Source organism: Mustela putorius, unplaced genomic scaffold (assembly GCF_011764305.1).
Source record: "Mustela putorius furo isolate JIRA1106 unplaced genomic scaffold, ASM1176430v1.1 tig00000508_pilon_pilon_pilon, whole genome shotgun sequence".
NCBI lineage: Eukaryota > Metazoa > Chordata > Mammalia > Carnivora > Mustelidae > Mustela > Mustela putorius.
In genome coordinates, this window is record NW_025421402.1 from 3,017,006 (window position 1) to 3,029,584 (window position 12,579).

Sequence of the window (12,579 nt, forward strand, 5' to 3'; positions counted from 1 at the left end):
CTACTGAGCCACCCAGGCACCCTCTGTTTCACTTTTTATTGATCTGGTTTGTGAACCACTAAGTTGATTCATGGTCACCTAGTTCCTTGTGCTTTAGCCCAAGTGATTGCTTACTGCTATTAACAAATCCATTCTTTGGTGAACGCAAAATCTTAATTATATCTGTAATGAGAGACTATGTTTTGAAAGTTCTCTGGAGTTAAAAGACGTTACCTCGTTTGCCCCCATTTCCCACCTTTATAATACAACAGAACTGGGTGGGTATTTTTTAACTTTTTATTTTGAAACAATTTCAAACTAACGGAAATATTTTAAGAATAATACAGGGGCGGGGTGCCAGGGTGGCTCAGTGGGTTGAGCCTCTGCCTTTGGCTCAGGTCGTAATCTTGGGGTCCTGGGATCGAGCCCCGCATTGGGCGCTCTGCTTGGCAGGGAGCCTGCTTCCCCCTCTCTCTCTGACTGCCTCTCTGCCTACTTGTGATCTCTCTGTCAAGTAAATAAATAAAATCCTTTAAAAAATAAAAGAAAGAAAGAATAGTACAGGGGCATCTGGCTGGCTTGGTCGATTAAGCGTCTGACTTCAGTTCAGTCGTGATCCTGGGAAGGAGCCCTGTGTCAGGCTCCCTGCTCAGCCTGGAGTCTGCTTGTCCTTCTGCTCCTCCCCCTCTCGTGCTTTCTTGTTCGCTCTCTCTCGCTCTCTCTCAAATAAATAAAATCTTTAAAAAAAAAAATAGTCCAAAACCCTTATATATTCTTCACCCGGAGACCACATTCAAATTTTTCCACTTGTCCCAATGATGTTCTTTGTAGCAAAAGGATCCAGTACAGGATCTCACATTAGACCTGATTCTCATGTCTCTCTAGTTTGATCCTTCCCTTGCCTTTCATGATGTTGTTTTTGGGGTTTTGCTTTGTTTTCAAGATTTTATTTATTTATTTGACAGAAAGAGAAAGCACACAAGCAGGGGGAAAGGGAGAGGGAGAAGCAGTCTTCCTGCTGAGTGGGAAGTACCACGCAGGGGTGTGATCCCAGGACCCTGAAGGCAGACTCTTAACTGACTGAACCACCCAGGCACCCCAACCTTGGTATCTTTTAATATAACAGGCCTGTCATGTATGTCCCTCAGTTTGGGCCCAGTGGTTCCTCATAAGTATACCCAATTTATGCCTTTTTTACAGTGTCGCAAAAGTGATCCTTTGCTCATTGTGTTCTAACAATTTGTCCAATTACTGGTAGTGCTGAGCTTTGGTCACCTGATTAAGGTAGTGTCCGCTAGGTTTCTCCACAGTAAAGCTCCCTTTTCCTCCTTTGTGATTAATAAATATTTTATAAGGCAATACTGTGAGATTGTGTAAAATCTAGTTCCTCATCCTGTATTTATCTATCTTTGGTATCCACTATGTTCCTTTCTTGGATTGATTTTGCAAAATGGTCATTTTTCTAATTTCATTACTTCTTCTCCATTTATTAGTAGGCATTCTATTGTAAGGAAGAACTTTCTGTCCTCATTTCTTTTTATCATTCATTTATTTATATTAATGTGTGCTCATGGGTTTTTATTTTGTTCATTGGGTTGTAATTTCTCACTATTATATTTATTTTGATGCTCAGATTGTTTTAGGTTTGGCTTTTTTTTAAAGATTTTTATTTTCTTGAGAGAGAGAGAGCAGGAACACAAGCAGGGAGAGTAGGAGAGAGAGAAACAGGCTTCCTGCCTAGAAGGGAGCCCAATGTGGGGCTCGATCCCCGGATCCTGGGATCATAACCTGAGCTGAAGGCACATGCTTAACGACGGAGCCACCCAGGTGCCCCCAGGTTTGGCTTTTTAAGCAGGTCTCTGTGTCCTTTTGTCATGTTCCCATTATTGTAAAGTGCTTCCTTACTTTCCGACACAAGAGACCCAGGCTCATTTTCTATCCCTGCCCCAACTCTGGAATTAGTCATTTCTCCAGGGACCCCCGTTCCTAATGGAGAATGGCATGTAGAAACAACAATCTGGGCACTAGATGTGCAAAATGCTGCTAGAGTGTCGGTCTTCCCACATGTCTCAGTGCACAGAGGAAGGAAATACACATATAGATGTATTTACTTAGACACATGTGCACACACACATCCTTGCGTATTTTTTTAAGATTTTATTTATTTATTTGACAGAGGGAGAGAGATCACAGGTAGGCAGAGAGGCAGGCAGAGAGAGGGAGGGAAGCAGGTTCTCTGCTGAGCAGAGAGCTCGATGTGGGGCTTGATCCTGGGACCCTGAGATGATGACCTGAGCCGAAGGCAGAGGCTTAACCCACTGAGCCACCCAGGTGCCCCACATTCTTACATCTTTCGTTGTTTATGTCTGTATATATTGCAGATCACTTGTTCACACCAATACCTTCAATCCTGTGTATCACAAGGTTTATCCTAGGTTTCCCTTTTCTTTTATACCTGCCTTCGCCAACATTGAGAAACCTAGCACCCATTAGCCTTAATATGTTTGTTTATTTGCTCAACCCTCCTGTATAAAGCCAGTCCCCTAGCTAGACCAGGTTATTGCCTCTTGGTGTTGAGAAGATCAGGTGAGATAACGTATGTTAAAACACTTTTTTCCCCTAAGATTTTATGTTTTTATTTGAGAGACAGAGAGTGAACAAGAGAGCATGAGTGGGGGGAAGGGGCTGCAGGAGAGGGAGAAGCAGGCTTTCCACTGAACAGGGATCCCTTTTTGGGGATTGATCCCAGAACTCGGGGATCATGACCCATGCTGAAGTCAGACGCCGAACCAACTGAGCCACCCAGGTACCCCAAAACACTTTAAAATATAAAAGAGTTTACCACTGCCTAGAAGCTGATACAAGAAAGAAAGAAAAAGAGACAGGAATAATAGTTGGGAGTAATAGGCTTTTACATTTCCTGTTTAGTTGCCAAGGAGTAATGAAATCACTGTATAAACCTTACAGAAACAGGTCAGAAAGTGACTGATCAGGGGGCGCCTGGGTGGCTCAGTGGGTTGAGCCGCTGCCTTCGGCTCAAGTCATGATCTCAGGGTCCTGGAATCGAGTCCCGCATCGGGCTCTCTGCTCAGCAGGGAGCCTGCTTCCCTTCCTCTCTCTCTGCCTGCCTCTCTGCTTACTTGTGATCTCTCTGTCAAATGAATAAATAAAAAATCTTTAAAAAAAAAAAAAAAGAAAGAAAGAAACTGACTGATCAGACTTATTCTTGCCATGTCTTTCTTTCTTTCTTTCTTTCTTTCTTTTTTAAGATTTTATTTATTTATTTGACAGACGGAGATCACAAGAAGGCAGAGAGAGGCACCTGGGTGGCTCGGTGGGTTAAAGCCTCTGCCTTCAGCTCAGGTCGTAATCCCAGGGTCCTGGGATCAAGCCCCGAATCGGGCTCTCTGCTCGATGGGGAGCCTGCTTCTCTCTCTCTCTCTCTCTCTTTCACTCTCTCTCTCTGCCTGCCTCTCTGCCTACTTGTGATCTCTCTCTGTGTCAAATAAATAAATAAAATCTTTAAAAAAAAAAAAAAGTAGGCAGAGAGGCAGGCAGAGAGAGAAGGGAAGCAGGCACCCTGCTGAGCAGAGAGCCCACGCCTGGTGTGGGGCTCGATCCCAGCACCCTGGGATAATGACCTGAGCCGAGGTCAGAGGCTTTAACCTACTAAGCCACCCAGGCGCCCCTTGCCATGTCTTTGAGGAATAATGTAACCTGATGACTTTCATTCTTCCAAGTGAAAAAGTATCCCTCCTAATCTTTCCCTAGACAATCATGCTTGTTATGAGACTGTTACTATTTAGGTTTACATCAATATTTCTTTTCTAAGTGAAGAGATGTAATAGAGAAAAACTCACTCTTATCAGATGAGATTAATTGTATAAGTAGGATCTAAAATGTAAGATTCATAGATCTGAATTCCCAAGATAATTGGCCTTTCAGACACAGTATAGTTCTGGTTTGTGGTAAAATTAATTAGTCTGCTTAAGTTTTTTTAGATTGGGAATGAATTAAGACCTCTCCTAATAAACCCTTATCAACCTGTATTCCTCAGACCAACCCCCAAGTAGCTTATCACTTCCCTTCATTTAATTTCACAAAATTTGTCATAAGAATAAGGAAAATGTCAAGATAATTAGAGGGAAAAAGAGTGGCATGCTGGGAAGATTTGAAGGAAAAAGTATAAATTTCGTGTAGGAAAAGGAAGGGCAGGATAGAGTTTCCAAGAGCCCAGAGAGAAGTGAGTTGTCACTTTGGGGCTAAATCCACTGGCTTAGAAAGCATTTGGCCTAGAAATGTTGGATAGGGTAGTGATGACAACAGAGTGCAAAAGATTAAATTTGAGATGTTTCAAGGCCAAATCCAAGAACCTTCAACACTAAGAAAATAAATTCCTTTTTTTTTAACTCTTGGTTGTGCCTGTGGATAACTCAGTCCTGTAGTCTTGCATTTCCGCTCCTGTCTCTGCTTTCTCTCTTCATTTCTGACCCTTTCTTTCCCCTTACCTGAGCCCCTTTCCTGTCTTGTTCTTCCCTGATTGCGGCATTTTGGAAAACTCTGGTAAGCTGAATACTCAGAGACTCAGGCATTAAAGTCTCTGCTGTACAGAGAGATTCCTTTGCAGTGGGCCAGAGTTTCAGTTTGCTGGGCTTCCTTGTGCAGCCAGAACGATATGTCATTAAAGTGAAACACAAAGGGCCTGAAGGTGCTCTGACTGATGTGTCTGTCAGGGCTTTGTTACTGAAGAGATCCAGAAGTTGAAAAGTCCCCATTCTCATATTTAACTCACTGTTAGGAGAAATCAGCGTTGAAACGGCGGCTCACTCTTACTGAAACAGTGGTACCAGAAGGTTTGGTGGGGTTCGCTCCTGAGCATGTCCCCAAAGAGCCTCTCTTTATTCCTAGAAGCTGGCAGGCTTTCTTTTCCTCCTGCAAGTGGCAACCCGAATTCTGAGTTGAAAGTGAATCTTTGCCCTTGGCTCTTCTCCAGCATTCCTCGCTGAGCGAATAGGGATTTGGAATGTCAGAAAATAGAAGAGGGGAGGGGAAAAGATGTGTGTATGACTGTGAGTGTTTATATGTAAAAGCAGCTTCGTCTGGGAGGACTTCGGGAAACTTGACTTCCTCCGATTGCTTCCTTCTCATAAACTCTTGGTTCCTTATTTGTTTTGTTTTTTGTTTTTTGTTTTTTTAAGTTGTTTAATCTGAATTATCACGGCAGTTCTAAACCCCTTCCAGCCCAGTGGAGTCAAGCTAAGGAAAGACAGCATGATTTCCAGAGGATTTCTCTTTCTTCCCTCTGGATAAAGTGACGGTAGTTCGTCCCAGGCTCGCCTCCGGCAGGATCCAAGGTCGTCTTTCCTCTGGGATTTAATCCGGTGTCATCGGGAAACTAGAGTCAGGTTTTATTGGGGAGCAAGTCTCACCAAGAAGTGTCCTTTTGGGAGAATCAAGGACTCGATCTAGGCAGAAAAGGTGTGGCTCAACGCAGTACTCTCCATCGTAAGCTACCAGTCCCGAGCACTTGTGGTTGAAGCTGGACTGAAAATATTGATGGAACACGCCTCTCAGACTCTGTTTAACTGTGGACTGGTTCAGAGTGCAAGACTATAATTTACAGGGTGGCTTTTATCCTTTATTTAGTTCTATCCAAAGTCTTCTCGCATCAAATCAAAAGGAGAGATTCTGGGAGGGTAACCTGCAGGGCCAGTTTCCCAGCGTTACGTGAAGAATCCAGCGGTTGAGTATCTGTCTCCATCCTGAGGAACCATGTCCTCTTTATATACCCGAAGTAAAGAATTCACTCGGAATAGGAAATCTCAGTCTGATTCTCCCCCAGCCTCTCCCTCCCCGACTGCCAAGACGCTCCGAGTAAGCAGCATTTTATTTACATATGTTCCTAGTTGTGTCAAAGGTGGAGAATGTGTGTGTAACTTGGGGAGTTAAGTTTAGAGCAAAGGCATTTCAGAGCATATGGGAATCGGTAGAAGAAAAAAAGAAAATTTGCAAGTAAAGACCGTGTATGCTTTTCTGCAGGAGGTTATGGTTCACAATACTTACTGTAGTCTTAAGTAAAACCAGATTTAACTATGTCAGACTACAGTTTCTGTCTTTTAGCTTTCAACCATCAGTTGGTAAGCTGTCTGACAGATTTTAGAGTCCTTGTCACTGTATCTTACACACATTTCTTAATTTCTGTGGCTATTTTTAGTTGCTCCCTTTCCTGTTTTTTTTTTTTTGTGGGTCAATACTATACTTCTAGAGAAAAAGCTCCCAAATGGTCATGAAACTATATACATTAAACTTCAGTTATGTGCAAGTTCCTCGTGAATGTGAGAGAGAATATGCCCTTGCCTGTTTTATGTGTCCGTTGAGTGATAGAGAGAAAAAACAAAACAGAGCAAGGAATTATGGACACTTGGAGTCTTTCTTACTCCTCAGTCACCAACAGGAGATTTCCTGCTTATAAAGGCAAAGAAAGAACTCCTAGCTATTGACAACCAGCTGTAGGGAGGTGATTGTAATGTCCTAGGCAGATTCACTTGAGTTTTTTCTCAAGTGCATATTTCTGTGGAAGCAATTTGCGTCTTAAATTGCCTCCATAGGAAACTGACCAAAGCGAGGACTGTTACCAATAGCAAGCGATGAGAAGCCCGATGGGCATATTAGGTAGTAGGCAAGGTAGCAGTTCCTTCTAGGGAACAAGATTGTGCTCTACTGCATATACAGAATAACAAGCATGATGGTCACAGCTTCCTTATTTGGGGAGCTGTTGGGGAAATATCTGCGAGAAACCAGAATTGACTGCTGCATTTCTGAGTTATTTTATATTCATTTTCAGTGTCTTTCTCATGGGATAAATTACCATGGAGTGGCATTTGGTGTGTGACATGTTGGTCTAGGACATCAGCTTGGGATGTTTAGTTATCGGAATACCAAAAGGATTGTTACAAAGCTCTTTCATTCATGACTTCTTTCTGTGAGAGGAGTGGGAGGCTCCAGGGTATATGTCACCCGTGTTGAGTTCCGGGAGAGTTCCATAGGCTGCTGCCTTTCCTTTCTAGGAAGCCACAGAGTGTGGGGCACCACGGGGGCTCAGCTGGTTGAGTGTCCAACTCTTGGTTTCAGCTCAGGTCATGGTCTCAGTGTCGTGGGATAGAGCCTTGCGTTGGGCTCCGTACTGAGCATGGAACCTACTTGGGGTTCTCTCTCCTTCTCCCTGTGCCCTGCCCCCTGTACACACATACATTCTCCCTCTCTCTTTCTCTCAATTAATATTAATTAAAAATAAAAGGGACTATAAACATACAGTTATTTAAAAAGAAGCAACAGCAGCCACAGAATGCTTTCCCCTCAACAGCTGTTGGGTACTTTTTGGTGGCCTCCAGCTGAGGTCCACAAAATGGAGCACTTTTACTTCAGTAGTGTGTCCCTTTGTTCCTGTCCCTCTTACCAAACTGGTGTAAAGAACCCATCGTTAACATTTGTTCACTGCTGTAACCACAGTTCCCAGAGCACTCAGCAAAATCTGTTTGGCGACACACGTGCCTTTTCCTTTTCTCTTTGAACCCATTTCTTCTTCACAGTTAAGTACTACTTTCTTCTTGTCTTAGTCCTCACAGCTGCCATCCACCGTTTCCAGCCTCTTTGCATCATCCCCCCACCCCCATTCCCTGACTTTTTAGACAGAGGTCACCATGGGACGGAATTTGAAAATTTGGATTTACAGGAAACCAGCACATGGATGGCCTTAATAAGAGACCGCGTCCCAGTGTTAGTGGTCAGTGGCTGTGGATTCCCATAATAGCATCTACTTACTGTGACCAGCTTCTAGGTCCACACAGCCTTGGGCTCTACTCTGGAGACTGTTGATTTTTGTATATCATTCATGTTCTATTACATTGCTTGTGTCTTTACTGTCTGAGAGTGTGAAGGATATGCAAGACTAATTTGGAGGCTGAATAGGTTACAAAACCAGGATTTATCTCCTACGAGTCCCCTGTAGCCTAGTTTACTCTCACGTCCTAACTAACTAGGGTGCTAACTGGTTTTGAATGCTGTGACCATCGCGCCTCTCACTCTGTATGTGGTGCTCTTTAATGACTAGTGTTGTGGTGGCCATGTTGCGCTCATTTGCGTTCTGATGCCCAGTTACTGCACTGGCTGCTGCTATACCATCATTACCGCGTTTCACCCCTAGCCACCCTGAAAGGTGAGTGTTGCTCTCACCATTTTACATGTGAGGAGACTGAGATACATGGAAGAGAAGTGGCTTCCCCACATCACTCAGCTAGTAAGCAGCAGAGCGTGGCCTCTCTGGCCTCAAAACCCATATTTATCCACAACACTGGTTTCATACCAAGTACATTGGAAGGTTAAGGACATTCTAGAGTCAAAGAGGACAGTTAAAAGCTTGGATAGCTGTGGGAATCCAAAATTCAGGCATAATGAGGACCCAGGAAACTGAAATTGCAGGAGGGAGGAAGACGGTATCTGTAGACCAACGGAGGGAATTGACAGGCTCTACTGATTTTCCCACGCCTGATTCTCGAATCCTAGTCAGAGCTTATGGAAACATGGATCCCACAGAGCCTGAGACTGTGTAGGCTACAGGTCTTCATATTTCTCTTAGAGGCAGAAAAACTTGAGTAAGGATTCAAGGACATGTCTGTGGTCATCTTCAGAGTTAAGATCGGAACACCTCTTGTTCTCCCCATGCAAACTTGTGTACCTTCGGTTTTCTGCTAAAACTTGCACAAAGAATCCAACATTTTTCAAAACAAATGATTGAAATTTTGAGCCAGCATATAAATATTTATGGTGTTTTTTTTTTTTATTATTGCTAAACAGGCTAAATACTAAATGCTTTCAGATACGGAACATGCTCTCAAAGGGAATTTTTAAATAATGGCTATTCACAGGGGAGCATGTTTTGGACCCCTTGCTCTTAGCCAGATGTTCGAGCAGCAGCTTGGGCAAACTGTAAACTGTAACTCAAACAGGTATGAATTTTAACTCGAGAAAACAAACAACAGGATGATTTCTCAGTACTAGAAAACTGAAACTCTCTCATCATACCTTTACTTTTCTTTTTTTTTTTTTTTAAAGATTTTATTTATTTATTTGACAGAGAGAGATCACAGTAGGAGAGAGGAAGGGAAGAGATCACAGAGAGAGGAAGGGAAGCGGGCCCCCTGCTGAGCAGAGAGCCCGATGTGGGACTCGATCCCAGGACCCTGAGATCATGACCCGAACCGAAGGCAGCGGCTTAACCCACTGAGCCACCCAGGCGCCCCCATACCTTTACTTTTCAACTCTCATCAGCTTCTGATACTTTTAACATGACATAATTCTGTGGTTCTGTACTTGGCAAACTAGGACCCTTTTAAATAGTATAAAAATGTAATAATGGGGGCTCCTAGGTGGCTCAGTCGATTAAGTGTCCGCCTTCGGCTCAGGTCATGATCCCAGCATCCTGGGATGGAGCCCGGCATCAGGCTCCCTTCTCAGCAGGAAGTCTGCTTCTCCCTTTCGCACCCCTCTGCTTGTGTTCCTTCTCTCACTGTGTCTCTCACTGTGTCTCTGTCAAATAAATAAATAAAATCTTTAAGAAAAAAATGTAATGCTGGCCTAGAGATTAAAGAACTAGTATTCTCCCTAATGAAAGTCACTTGCATATGGAAGATAATATGTGTCTTACCAGCTAAGATTTTACTTTCTCTAATTTGTATTTTGAAAATAATATTTTTCATTCTCTGAACACAAAATTACACTGTCAAACATGGTTTTTAAAAATACACCCCTCTCTTTCCATAACAAAAATATCCATCATCCATTCTTTTAGTATCCCCACCGCACTCTAAAATGACTTGTGTCCTGGGATTGAGGCCCTTGTGGAGGCCTGCTTCTCCCTCTGCCTCTGTCTCCCTCCCCTGCTTGTGCTCTCCCTCTTTGTCTCTCTAATAAATAAAATATTGAAACAAAGAAAAGAAAAGATATCTGAGTCAGTCTGGAAGTTGTTCTGTTTTACCTGAGTAAAAAAATCAGAGATGAGTAGATCTGTTATTCAGGGAGCTCCACAAATTTTAGAGACAAAAGAGATGTTGAACTAGTGTGAAAGCCCAAAGACTTGTTTAAAAAAAAATAATTTCACTCTTCAGGGTCAACAGAGACCAAAGCAATATTAAGAGCATACCATTGAGAATAGTCTTCTTATTTTTTAAAAAAGATTTTATTTATTTATTTGAGAAAGGGTGAGAGAGAGAGAGCACAAGCTCAGGGGAGAGGCAGAGGGAAAAGGAGAAGCAGACTCCTGGCTGAGCAGGGAGTCTGATGTGGAGCTCAGTCCCAGCATCCTGGGATCATGACCTAAGTGGAAGGCAGACACTTAACCGACTGAGCTACCCAGGCGCCCCAATTCACTCAAATTTCTAATGCAAACCACACCAATGATTTATGTATGAGAATTTGAAGGCTTAGCCTCTGTTCTCACATCCTGAAACAACTACGTGAGGTGCTGGGTTCACACAATTAGTAAACTTCCTTTTGGGCTGCCCCGGTGGCTCAGTGGGTTAAGCCTCTGCCTTCAGCTCAGGTCATGATCTCAGGGTCCTGGGATCGAGCCCCACATCAGGCTCTCTGCTCAGTAGGGAGCCTGCTTCCCCCTCTCTCTCTGCCTGCCTCTCTGCCTACTTGTGATCTCTGTCTGTCAAATAAATAAATAAAATCTTTAAAAAACAAAAACAAAACTTCCTTTTGATGTAATTTCCCAACAATTGAAAAAAATAATAATTCTGAACTATAAATACATTAAACACCTCTAGCTCTTGCTTTTTCCTCACCATTTATATTATCAGTTCTCAAGTATATAAATTCTATTAACTTAGAAATTAGTCCATTTAAATGGCTTAGCAGTTCTAAATCATCTTGAAAACAAGAGCCAGGTAATCAATCATTGGTCAATGGTCTCAAATTATTATTTGCTAATTTAACAACATAGTTTTCAATATAGGTATATCCAAAGATAATAAAATACTAAAGAATGTCCACATTGTAGGGCTTAGTTGATATTTACTTATTATATGGAACATTCTTGAAGTAAGTAGGTCATCAGCTGAACCCTGGGAATCTTTTAATTAGACAGATTTTCATTGAATTGCTTGGCATTTATGATAATAGGATTGGGCCTGCATCTATAAAGCAAGATCCGTAGCATTTTTCCCATTTAATCTGGATTGTTACTCCTTTAGGATTTATATCTCAACTGAAAATGTAGAGATTTTTCATAACGTTTGTCACCCCAGCCATTAATATAAATAAAGGGAACAGTTAGCCAGTTTGTTTTGTTTTATAACCAGTTCTACAGACTAATCAGAGAACATTTGGTAAACAAGTGAGTGATAAAGGATCGCTGCTTTCACAGACCTCTCAGGTTAACAGCCTCCCCTCAGCCTCTTAGCCTTCCAGACCATTCATTATTGATAGTCATTCTTTGCATGTCCTTTCTGCTCTCCTGTGGCAAACACCAAACAGTTTTTTCATGTATTATCCTGTTCTTTCTACCTCTCATTCTGCATCTGGGCACTACCAATCTGGAATTCATACTTCACTTTGCTTTATAATCCATTGTCATGGAATGAGAAACATTTGTCTGGGTGAAGAAGGCTAATGAAGGATGCAATCTGTGAACCATTTTTTTCCTAATGAAAACCACTAGCGTGTCTGTTTTCTTTTTTAATTCCACTCAAGAAAAGCCAATGGCAGGAATTCTATAACCCAAGGACCCTCCTAAGCAAGAGTAGTAGAACCTGTAGAAACAAAAGCGGATTCCCCATTTGGAATCTTGGGTGCTGGACTCGTTAACCCGTGTTCTCCATAAAGCTGCATGAGATGATGTGGCGCCCGGGTGGCTCAGTGGGTTAAAGCCTCTGCCTTCGGCTCAGGTCATGATCCCAGGGTCCTGGGATCGAGCCCCACATCAGGCTCTCTGCTCAGCGGGGAGCCTGCTTCCCCCCTCTCTCTCTGCCTGCCTCTCTGCCTACTTGTGATCTCTGTCAAATAAATAAATAAAATCTTAAAAAAAAAAAAAAGGCTGTATGAGATGGCATCTGAAGTCATGGTTTTTCGACCAGAGAGACTGGGAGTTTTGAAAGCATCAGTTCCTTTTGTGGAGTTTCCATGTGACAACACAGAGAGGCAAGCCGTGCCCTACCCTTGGCCCTCCAATTTTCTGTTTCCATGATAAATGTTTATCAAGGCCACCTACTCTATTTCCAGTCTTCTCACCATTAACATTCCTGGAGCATCTGCTATGCAAAAGCCCTATGCTGGACACTGGAATTCAGAAATGATAGATACAGTCCCCGCCTTCAGAGAATTGACAGTCTAACTAGGGAGATGAAAAAGAAAATCAACTACAAGGTGTTTTTGTTTTAAGAGATCAGTCAAGTGTAAATGCATTAGCCGGATATTTAAAGAACAATAGAAGATAGGTGATTGAAGGAGGAGGAGATTACATTACAAAAGTGGGAAAAATATGTATGAGAAAGTATAGGGTTATTTTGAGAGCTGCAGATCAGTGTGGCTAGAACAAAAGAT

At 42.6% G+C, this 12,579-nt stretch overlaps 1 protein-coding gene across 9 annotated transcripts in view; it reads left to right on the forward strand.

The window, feature by feature from the left end:
• PPP1R12B (protein phosphatase 1 regulatory subunit 12B) overlaps positions 1-12,579 on the forward strand; it is a 220,815-nt gene that overhangs the window by 168,738 nt on the left and 39,498 nt on the right. The window contains exon 1 of one of the 9 annotated variants that reach the window (XM_004756312.3): positions 4,582-5,853. The exons of the other annotated variants lie outside the window; for them this stretch is intronic. Coding sequence (XP_004756369.1) covers positions 5,752-5,853 — 102 coding nt within the window. The 5' untranslated portion in view covers positions 4,582-5,751. Of the gene's footprint in view, positions 1-4,581; positions 5,854-12,579 lie in introns of those variants that run through there. 9 annotated transcript variants of the gene reach the window in all.